An 11845-nucleotide genomic window follows, 5' to 3' on the forward strand; every position below is an offset into this window, starting at 1 on the left:
TTGGGCACAATATTTAATAGCAGATTATACATCCAGTAATCTCCACGTAGTTATTAAGCCACCATATTGTACTATGCGTGTCTGTAACTTCTGGTACAATATTTTCGCGGTTAGAATCAAGGATGTATGCGAAAGTCTACCATTATAGAAAACTTGTAAAAATGTTTTGTCCCGCCAATCGGAATAAAGCGTCGATAATGTACTTACGTTCCTACTGACCGGATACAAATCATTATAAAATAATGAAAACTAATTGTAAGCAATAAGAAGCAAGGAACGATTTATATTACGCTTAGAATATAAGGAGTAAAATACTGCTAATGTGCTTTTAGGCAAATCGTACCTTCACTTTAAAAATTCGACATTTATCGAACAATTAATTTTTGATTTCGCGCGCACCATACAGATGCACACGGCATATATCTATATAAAATTTAGATATATCCATATAGAATTTAGGTATTGCAGCATACGGCAGATCTATATAGATATAATAATTATTACCATAATATTTTATACTCAGTTAAAATACTCCGTCACTCGCGCATCTTAACTTCGACGAAAGCATGGTCAAAACGGTCAGTTACTTTTGCGAGAATAAATTTCTTTTGTAATGCTTAACGAACCATAAATATGTATGTCTTTTGTACTCCGTACATACTCTGTAAATTAGTTTGTAAGTAATTTTATTAATACCGTATCTGATTTTAAACTTCCGCATTTAACCGCTTCCGTACACGTAATGTTAAACTCGCAAGTAAAGTGACCGCCGCCTGGTATCGGTTAGATGTTTCGCGCGAGTGCCTGGCAGTCAATAAGCCAACCATACATTTTGACACGCGTTTTGCAGGCTTCGAGCTGTTTGTGAGATGCCTGACTTTTATGACAGCTGCATACATCGTCAGCTTATTTCGTCATTTTATCGCTCTTTGAAGAGTTTTCGGTAATTCCACTTCCGCACTTTTTTTTGTAACGTTCTCTAGCGTGGCATCTGAATGGTACCAAATCTCGTTGGTAGGATGATGCTCTTTTGACCGAACACCATCTGCAGTGGGGGTTCTTGCATAATGTAGGCACGTGCGGAATTCTGTTCTTGGTGATCAGAGAGTTCTAGCTTCTTCACCAGCTTCTTGGGATATATCCTGTCAGCGTTACCAGTGCGTATCAGTTTTGCATATTTTATAAGTTTTTCCATCAACGATATCTGGATTGAAGCCATATTTTCTTGAATTTCTTCTCGGATAATGGACGGGATTGGACATGTAAGTCGACATTCACAGGAATACTTCCTCGCTTCACTTTCAAACTTTAACATTGTACTTTCTGTCACTGTACTGTACAAATGTTACTAGAAGATTTACTGTAAGTGTCGCCAAAAATTAGAAATGTAGGGTTTGAATTTTAGCTTTCGAGAACAAAGAAACTTTCCAGTTTTCTCGAGAGATAGTGAGACTAATTACTAGTAATCGAGAAATGCTGAGTGCGCACGCTAGTGTGTGACTCAACACACGAAAACAAACCAAACATACGCACACCGCAGAGTACTCTTATCAAACTGCTTGCGTAATGAATACCTGATTAATTAATTCATAATCGTTAAATCTCTTTGGCCGTTTTCATCGTCCTGAGATAACTGAAAGCCATGCAATCAAATGGCACCCTATTGTTGCCCATCGAAGAACCGAGGCTTAATTTCGTTCAAACTGTGGTTTTATGTCGCAGTCGTAAAAATTTAATTGTTTTTAATCCTTCCACTGCTCAAATTAATTTCAGTGTCTCTTGCACATCGTTGGCAGTATCAGCAGTGTCATTAATGCGCCAAAGCAGCGGTAGTGATGCTCAGATCGCGTAAAAGTCGCATTCGGATTCTTAATTCTTTTTTCGAATTTATCACGTATTTTATGGGATGTTTTTCTCTGATTTTCTATTTGAACTGGATTGCGTTGATGTGGATATATTTGGAATTTGTAATATTTTATTCATGATTTTCGGAATTTAACTGGTTTTAGCTGGTTTGTGTTGATGTAGACGTATTTGGAATAAATAACAAATTTTTTTATTTATTTATTCAATTTTTCGGAATTGATCCGATTTTAATTGGTTCTGCTTTGGTGTGAGTAGCATAACAGCAACGGGAAGCCCAACAACCACCACATGTCGTCCAACCATCCCGGCCAGCAGACGGCGCGGAGTATCTTCGTGGAGCGCGACTACACGCAGGGCATACAGGTGCGATTTCTGGATAAATTCCCGCCGGAGCTGGAAGGGAAGGTAAGACACGGCCAACAGGGAATTTCCGCGTGTTCGTGGGGAATTCGGGGAATTTGAGTTGATAATGCGTGACGGTGTGATTGGCAGCTGGAGCCCGGGACGTTCCAGGCCATCATCCAGCGTCTGAACGAGATCTACGAGGACGCGGAGACGCCCAGCTGCGCGACGGCCTGGGAGAACTGTATCGGCTGCTGCACCTGCTATCTGGCCTTCCTCTTCATGGAGAGCCGATATAATCACGTAAGCTGGTGGTTTTTGTGTGGTTTAAGACGTTACTGACTTCAACTTCAGCTCTGAAAAATCCGTCTGATTTTTTTATGCAATACCTAGCAAATCAAACGATTCGATAATGTTAATAATCTGCGGAAATTATGGTAAAGTATTTAGCGATCGACGACTAGAATATTCCGACTACTTTTTATTCATCTACCTAACCGCTTTTTTTAATGATATACCTGTCAATACGAGTGCATTTAAATAACTTTTGTCCTTACAGTTTTCGTTTTTCTACCGCTGTGGAACGTCTTAATTAAAATCCGCATTTTGTAATAAGGTTGAATAAATGAGTTAGGTATAATTAGGCTTAGCTTTACGTATTCGCGGTATTTACAGATACAAAGCGAGCTCGCTCAGCAAATATATGTACAATCAAAGTTTATCATTATTGCCGTGCTTTCTGGGAGCCTGTTTGAAATCTTTGACAATTATTTTTTGGCTATGATTGGTTTATCTGTCGAAAATAAATATCTGTCCATGCACTTGAGTGGAATTCTGTGTTTTGTTTCTTTAGTACCTGAAGAAAGCCCGCTCGTACATTGCCGAGCAGAATCGCACATTGTCGGCTCGTGGTGTCACGTTTGTTGATCCGTACGAAAGAGGGATGCGTCTGGTATGTCACGATTTACCATTAGTCTTTTTATTGCCCATAGTGGTGGTTGTTTTGAATGTTTTGCCACTTCCGTCACGTTTTGTTTTACACTTCTGTTGTTTGACGAAAGTAATGTTGCGTGGGCCATTTCCTTAAAGCTTTGACATAATTTTATGTATGTGGAAATACAAATCTCATGCCCATATGTATTTATTTAATTTAAGGTTTTAAATTTTGATGAAAATTAATTTCGGAAAGTCTTTCACTGGGTCTGGCCACAATAAATTTTCTTCGTAGAGCAGTTTGCTGTGTCAAAGCTGTAGATAACTTTTTTTATTGTGACACAGTTTAGATGTTTGTTACCTGTTTTTGTTTGTTTTTCTGGTTTAATTCGATAAATTTTAGTCGTAACTCGTGTTTAAGTATCGTTGTGAAATCCGGCAGTTAGCTCTTGGCGCTTAAACACTTATTCCCGTTTTCGTTTTCAGATTGAAATCCGCATCAAATGAAGTTCCGTGCAGTTTCTGCCTAACTTTTTATGATCTTGGATATTGGTTTCCGGTTGGCTGCTAACACAGTACACACTAGAGTTTATTATTGTGCTGTTGTGTATTATGATTTATGATACAGATACATTTTGTGTTTAACACTTGGATTGTTTTTCATTTGTTTTTAATCGTGCTGTTTGTTGCTTTTCTACAATTTTCTTGCGCATGTGTTTCTTTTATGGCCATTTGTAATGTTCCCCACCCTCGAAATGTGGTTCGTAGATGAATGATGTTCCACTGTAATCCCTGCTGTTTTGTGCAAACGATGAAAAATTTCTACCGCAACGTTATTTTTTACAAAATAGTGTGAATTTGTCATAACAAATTTGAGAAAGAAATTTATATGAACCCCATCGAAACAGAGTAGGCCGAAAAATGGTGTTTCGAGTTCGGCAGAAAAAGATCAGTTCACTTTTTCTGAAACCGTTCGAGACATATCGTTTATTTTGTGAACCGCGACAAAATCGTCACAAGATTGGGTGAAACCGTGAAAGCAGTACAATATTTATTCATCGGCTTCCGTCTCCGCATCTGAACTGGCTTTCTGCCAAAAACATGCACATGAAGGCTGGATCGATCTTCTCCCGGTTGGTCATGGAAACCGGCTGACATACGGTGGAGTGCAGGTGCAGACTGCAGAGCATTATAAGCTTCCAATGGGTCAAACTGCCGTTCTGCAGAAGCAAATACATCTACCAGGGATTCACAGTTCACACCATCCACTGCTGGTTAATCGGCATTCCAGAGTGATTCCGCCATGCTGACCCACCCGTTCACGCTGCAAACCGACGGACATGTAGGTTGCATCAGGAAGGTCAACATTTACATTCAGCCAAACGTTTCTACGAGAAACTGAAACAGCGTACCTGTATGCGTGAACAATGGCAACTTCAGAGTCAGATGCATCGTAGGTCCGTAGTTAAAATATTGACTAATAATTCCGTAATACTTGCTATTTATATTAATAATTTTTATTCTAGCACTTCTCCATCCATCTGCAGAACTGCGAATTACGTAAAACGATAAAATGGTGAAATATTGTATAATAATACAGTACAGTACAGTACTTCTAGTACTGTGTTTGTAACGGTGGACGCTTTGTATCTCTACTTTGCAGAATGTAGTGTGTGCACTTGGACGCGATGACTCTTTTACATGGCGATCGCAAAAAAACCCCTGGAGTATGGCTAATATAGATATGGACTGGCTAAGTACGTACTGCACTGTGCACTCTGCAAGACGGTGGTACGCTGACCGCAAGTCGCACGCACCGGATTGCGAGTACGTATACTTATTTATCAGGGAATTCACGTTCCTGTACGAGAACGTACGGTGGCAGCACTGTCCGCCGTCCGGCGTTTCCGCTTACTCTACCAGTATGCCACCGGATCGGCCATACACTGGCACACAGAGGATTCAACTTCACACTGCACCGACAACATACGCAATACAATTACGTACTTACAATTACTGCAGTTTGTTAATAGCAGATTTTTGCGATGCACGAATGCTTGTAGAGTTTCTGACTTTTGGGTTCTCCACTCTTCCTTTTGCGCTAGAACCTTGACTAACAATTTAGACCATTATCTTCAACATCATCTTTCAAGTACGGATTCTTGTTCGAGCCTATTAGTGATTTCCAGAGTAGACAGCATGGCGGACGGGGTGGGCATCGATCTGGGCACAACTTATTGCTGCCTGTTCGTGTACAAGCATGGCCACAGTCCGCAGGTGATCAAGAATGATTTCGACGATAGGACCACGCCGTCCTGGGTGCGCCTGAAGCGGGACGGGATTGAAGTGGGCAAACATGCCAAACGACAAAGTTCGGACAACAGCAATACAGTTCGGATTATTAAGCGCCTCATTGGACGCAGCTTCGATGTTGATGCAGCGACAAAAGAATGCAGTTAATAGGGACCAGTGCCGTATATGACTGCGTAATATACTCGTATACTGTGCTGACGGAAAGTGAAAGTAATAGTTCTTAACTATAACTTTAATCACACAACAAGCAAGAATAACAATGAGATGGAAAGCAACAGGAAATGGTAGACCGATCGCTGGAATGATCGATATCATTCACAGCAAAGCAAAACCTTATATCTTAGTGCAACCGTGTTGCAACGATTCTAGAAAGTTCGGTAACTTTCATGAGGAAATAAACATGAGAACAATCTCTTAGATTGTCAAGCGTTATGGCCAAAGCCATAACGTGCTCATCCATGCACACACACACGCAGTTAAACAAGCTGTAATAAAACGCATCATGCACAAACACAAGTTTAGCAATAAAGCTCATAAACAGAGTCGCCTTTCAAATGACCGCTATGCGTATACCGGCGTAACATTCTCCCCTCCTTAACGGTTGCGTCCTCGCAACCGGAAACGCCAACTGCCGGGGGCATCAGGTCCATCCAGGTGATCGTAGGCGATGCATTCACGAACGTAAGCCCGCTTGCAACGTTTGCAAATAACCATATGGAACGTTTCCATGACGAGAGAGATGAGGCTTATCTCTGCTTCTCCGCACTGGCTGGAGAGGAAGTGTGGCGGGGGAGGATGTCGCCATCACTGGGCCAGTAAAACTGGCATCGCATTTGGGCACCGTTGCGTCCAACGTTGCGCAACTGAACGTCGAACGGACATTCAGTGTATAACCGGGTGCGTAATCGGTTACCGGTCGGCAACCACAACCGACCACTGGCTCCTCCACTGTACCGCTACGCGCGCGTGACTCACTACAGTACAACGCTTTGTTCCAAAAGCGTTTCATCTCCGGGACATCTGAGTATCTCCGGCCACGGTTTCAGCTGATCAGACTGTCGCCGTTCCGCACTCCATTCCCGGCGGAGCCAAGGGGATCCACGTCCCACTTCCGTAACTTCTGCATGGGGGTTTCCAGGATATGGAACTATCCCGCATCTCGGTAAGCCGGCATTGATTCGGACACTTCGCGACACGCTCCGTGGCTGCCGTAGGTCCAGCTGATCCCTGCACATAACTGACACAATGGACAACGTATTCAATACGCACCAAAAGGCTTGCACTACACAGGCAGCCATCGTTGTCCTCATCGGCCATATCCGCACACTGGCCGATACTGCAATATCGTCCTTGACGATGCCAGATGCACCAAACGTGACATTCAAACTGCTCCTTCTCGTAAGCGGCGACACTGCGTACGACTGTATCGCTTCCAGCCACGACACATTGTACCAGTCAGGATCCGTAATCCCGGCCGTATTCTGCGACCTGCACCGTGTGCAGTCGCTTGCCATGACGTAGTGCTAGTCGTCGTACGTACTGTTTTTGGCCTCCAAATACAGTACGTGCGAAACTCGCTGCATATCCGTAAGGAACTCCATAGGCGTTTTGGCTGTGCTCATGGCAAGGCGCTGACAAAATTCTGGAAGGAGACCATTTCGGAGCCGAGTGATGACGGCATCATCGTCCATGTCGCGGTCGATGCGGTCACACATTGCCAAAACATCATTGTAGTAATCTTCGAGTGGCTCGTCGGGGTCCTGTTTTCGGTCACGTAACTGTCGTTTGAGACGGGTGCAGTAATCTTTGGACTGGAAGCGCTTGACTAAGGCTTCCAGGAACAACTTCGTTGTGGCAAACGGTTTCTTCTCTCCGTCTTCGCTCACCTTGTACCACCATGTTGCGGCAAATCCATCCAAGTAAGCCGGAAGCTGACGAAGCGCCTTGGCATCATCCCACTCCAGGGCGGCAACAATCACTTTGTACCGGCGCACCCACTGCTCGACGTCTTCCCCAGCACGTCCGCTGTAGAGGGGTGGCCTCATATCCGTACCGATACAAAGGTCAGAAAATTGTGTGGCCAGCGCTCTTGAATCTAACATAATGTTACGGTTCGCGCTGTCTTGCGTTCCACCGACTTTCGTCGTCCCTGACTCGGTGGTGGACATGATTGTTGACGACGTGTCAGAAAAAAAATATTCCGCAGCAGCAACAAACAATTACGATAAAGGCAATCAACGTAATCACTGTACGACGCTGGTATCTGTTCGATAAAGGTCACGCGTCGTGACGGAATAAATAGCTGGTAAAAGCACCGCTAAACGAACTCACACTGTGAACGCTTCCGTCCACGGTTTCGGCACCAATAATAGGGACCAGTGCCGTATATGACTGCGTAATATACTCGTATACTGTGCTGACGGAAAGTGAAAGTAATAGTTCTTAACTATAACTTTAATCACACAACAAGCAAGAATAACAATGAGATGGAAAGCAACAGGAAATGGTAGACCGATCGCTGGAATGATCGATATCATTCACAGCAAAGCAAAACCTTATATCTTAGTGCAACCGTGTTGCAACGATTCTAGAAAGTTCGGTAACTTTCATGAGGAAATAAACATGAGAACAATCTCTTAGATTGTCAAGCGTTATGGCCAAAGCCATAACGTGCTCATCCATGCACACACACACGCAGTTAAACAAGCTGTAATAAAACGCATCATGCACAAACACAAGTTTAGCAATAAAGCTCATAAACAGAGTCGCCTTTCAAATGACCGCTATGCGTATACCGGCGTAACACAGTCTGATGCCCTTCGCAATTATCAGCGACGAAGGATCTCCTGCAGTTGAGGTGCGTGAGTGTACTTATGCAACGCGGTTATGATTTGTTAGTAACATGGACTGTAATAATAATTATGATCGTGATTATGATTAATCGATCTAATAGCCGTTATGTTACTTATTAATACTACACATACCTGCTTAAATTAAGTTTTTTTAAAACTTTTTAAATTACTCAATTAATATTGAAACGCAACTACGGTATAATCTTGGTTTTAAATAATACATAAAATAATATTTACCTGGTGATATTAGCAATAATCAACCTTCATTATCATAGACTAATAGCAAATTTACAAGACTACTCGTGTGTTTGTAACTTTTTATTGTGTGAAAATTAAGGCTGGCACTTAGCACTTGTATCCATTCCAGAAATCTTAACACTACGCAGCTGCCGTTAAATAAAAGTCATGAACCAGACCTGGGCAGTTAATTTTAACTATTTAACTTAACGCGAGTTATTTTCGAGTTATTGAGTTATAACTTAACTTCTTAGCGTAACTCGTTCAGAAGAAAACTTAACTCTAACTTAACTCTCATAAAATTTCTATATATTGTCTATGGTAGCGTAGCTCGCGGTGTAACTCGAAACTCGGTTTTCCTGCCTAAATAACTTAACTCTTAGCGCAACTCGCAAGCTTCTTGTAACTCGTAACTTTAACTGCGGATCGATTTTCTATAACTGCCCAGGTCTGTCATGAACATAGCAACTGCCAATTGCAATTTTTTTCTGCCAGAAGTGACAGGGAATAGAAACTAGTGCGTCGTATAATACACCATGATTGCTAATTTTATGCTGAAGCACTGTTTAGGTTTTGCCTACAAAGTTTTCGGCTATTTTGCAGGTGAATCAGGACAGCGAGGCGGGTAAGTTGATGTGGTCGAAGATGGTCGGTCCGGAATATATCAGCGAGAAAATGTTGGAGTATTTGAAGGAGATGGCTGAAGGGTTTCTGGGCAGCAAAGTGACCTCCGCGGTGGTGACGGTTCCGTCCAACTTTAGTAAGGCCCAACGCGCTGTCACGTTGGCTTGCGCCAACGTGGACCTAAAACTGCACAAACTGAACGGAAACCTTGATTACGATTTAGAGCTGACAAAAGCGGCCTTTAGCAAGATGTTTCATGGTCTGCTCGAGAAGATCCTCGTCCATGTGAAGAACGCCCTGGATGCCGCAGAGCTGTCGCGGAACGATATCGACAAGGTCATCTTGGTGGGGGGCAGCAGCCGGCTGCCGGTGGTGAAGGAGACGTTACAGGCGTTTTTCGGTCGTGACGGCGTGGTGTGCGCGGACGCCGATCCGGATGAGACGATAGCGCGTGGCGCTGCCATACGTTCCTATCGCCTCAACAATGGCCAGGCAACCAGCGTCCATGAGGAGCTACTGGACGATATGCTACGGGGAGCTGTGCAAGTCCCAAGTCCGATGGACCCCACCTTCGAGTTGTACAAAGGTTGGACATTTACTGTCGTGGTCCAGCGTGGCAAAGGAAATTGTTGTAAGAAATCTGTATGCAACATAATTGATGAGGTCGTCAGTAGTAGACTCGTTACTGTTACTGTGGCGCTTTACGATTGCATATGATTCAAGTTTACGATGTCGGCAGCGGCATTAATTATTTGCTGCAGATTACTTCTTACTGTTTTTAAATTCAGAAATTTTAAGTAATTGAGTAATGTGAGACTGGTATCTGTAGTGGAAGCCCGTGTACAATTGTACCTGGGAAATGAATAAGCTGCGTAGATTAATGCAGAAGAATTATCGTAGTGCAATGGCAATCGTAACCAGCGCTGTATATAAAACATTGTATAAGTTTTAAAACCTTTATTTCCGTAGCCACACGAATAACACATATAATGTTTATATCAAGAATAATGCTTATATCTGTTGCCTTACTTGATATAAACATTGAAAAAACAGCCAGGTCTGTGTTTGTATAAGAAATAGTGTATAACTTGCAGACTTGTACGTATAACGTATACATGTATACATCCGTAAATAAAATTTTATGACAGTCAGTGTCATTTGCTCGGGAAGCGCCATTCTACGTGATGCATGCTGCATTATTTTGTCTTCGATTGGAAAGTACTTATAATTCGTCTAATCGGTGTTTGACTTTAGGGTATAAAGAGTTTTGCAAGGCCGACAATAAAATGGCTGAAATCAAAGGCAGGGTCGAGATGCAGGCGCAGTCCAGTAGCACGCGTAGACCAGATGTTCATGTGATTTTTGGTAGCAAGAATCCAGCAGCTTTGAAGACCTTTATACTGACTTTGTTGACATCTGATGTGTAAGAGATTTTCCGCCAAAACCTGCAAAAATTAACCGGTTTTCTGTTAGAGCACAGCACTGTTATATTTTCAGAGGATTCATTGAAGAGATTGATTTCAAAAAGAACGGTCGGAATGGCATTTACACGGAGACCTATCTTGCGCAGACGAAAACTTTGTTCGAATTGGATGTGAACGCGAATGAGAACTTTGTGTACTTGGTTAGTACTTACAATTAGTACGTAACAATTTATCCCTGCTTGTGTGTATGCTGTATCTGTATAACTCCGAACTTTTTGCACAATCACAATAAGCGCCCTAGAATTACAGCAACTAAAACTTGAAATTGATAATTACGACGCTATGAAATAAACGAATTTTATTGTCTGTACTGCAGTTCTAACAGGTACACAAACAAGAACCAATGTATTCAAATAGCACCTGCATTTTGTCGGTATTAGCAGTATCGTGACTCTTGTTAATTTTCTCCCCCAGGCTGGACAGAAGCCCCCAAATCCGGTGCACAAGAAAGGTTTCCCCTACGAGTGGAGCCTTAGTAATCATCCTGGGAAAAACCCCCGGGATACGGTTAGCCCACAACAACATCGCGATATGGAAAAGAAACAGCAAGCCGTTCGGCAGAAAACAGGATCAGCGGCTGCTGGTGAAACAGGTGGACGCGGTCAAACCGGAACAGTAGGACAGTCCGCCAACGTGCCGGGAGGTGATGCCGCTTCATCTGCAAGACGCGCCATAAATGCGCCCACCGGCACATCAACTGGAGCTGGGTCTGGTGGTTCTTCAAGCAGCGTACCCGCCGTCGCTAGTGAAAGCGACAAGAAATGCTGTTGGATTACTTAGGTCCTTCAATAAACCAACCCGTATTTGCTTTTTATGTTCTAGCTCGGGTGCAGTACTCGGTAACTTAGCGGCTTAATTTTGTAATAAGGTTTTTCTTTTCCGGGAATTATGCAGGTGTGAAACGTGGAAATCACAAATAAATTTTGTCGCGATAAATAACCATAGCCATACACTTAACCATACGCTATGGTTAAGTGCGAGCGTATGGTAAGTGCGGATACCATACAAACTCGTTGTATGGTAGCTGACTTCCAACAGCTCCTCTTAACTCCTGTATACTTTAATTTTGCTTGAGGTAGACTTTTCAAGTACAGAAAACATCAGAGAATTTAAGTTTTGATATTTCAAAGGATTCCACGGCACATAGCACGAGGAAAAAAAATAAATTCGAAGACCCCTAGAAATCAGTTGCGG

At 42.7% G+C, this 11845-nt stretch overlaps 2 protein-coding genes across 4 annotated transcripts; both read left to right on the forward strand.

The window, feature by feature from the left end:
* The first annotated feature begins 857 nt into the window (after positions 1-857).
* On the forward strand, positions 858-3977 carry LOC129597174 (golgin subfamily A member 7B-like). Of its 3 annotated transcripts, none has more exons than XM_055494634.1 (5): positions 858-1262; positions 2122-2271; positions 2359-2511; positions 3062-3160; positions 3628-3977. In XM_055494634.1, exons 1-5 carry the CDS (start codon positions 1245-1247, stop codon positions 3646-3648), a joined length of 441 nt encoding a protein of 146 aa, XP_055350609.1. In that variant the 5' UTR covers positions 858-1244; the 3' UTR covers positions 3649-3977. The 3 variants fall into 3 exon arrangements, with proteins under 3 accessions (XP_055350609.1, XP_055350608.1, XP_055350610.1); XM_055494633.1 differs by lacking the exon at positions 858-1262 and adding an exon at positions 1650-1967; XM_055494635.1 differs by lacking the exon at positions 858-1262 and adding an exon at positions 1653-2012.
* A 5748-nt stretch (positions 3978-9725) lies between these two features.
* Positions 9726-11557, forward strand: LOC129597194 (uncharacterized). Its single transcript, XM_055494661.1, has 4 exons — positions 9726-9753; positions 10422-10590; positions 10665-10791; positions 11066-11557. The coding sequence occupies exons 1-4, from the start codon at positions 9726-9728 to the stop codon at positions 11429-11431; spliced, it is 690 nt and encodes a 229-aa protein (XP_055350636.1). The 3' UTR covers positions 11432-11557.
* The last annotated feature ends 288 nt before the right edge of the window (positions 11558-11845 follow it).

The sequence above is a fragment of the Paramacrobiotus metropolitanus genome, unplaced genomic scaffold (genome assembly GCF_019649055.1).
Source record: "Paramacrobiotus metropolitanus isolate TYO unplaced genomic scaffold, Prichtersi_v1.0 Parri_scaffold0000101, whole genome shotgun sequence".
Taxonomy (NCBI): Eukaryota; Metazoa; Tardigrada; class Eutardigrada; order Parachela; family Macrobiotidae; genus Paramacrobiotus; species Paramacrobiotus metropolitanus.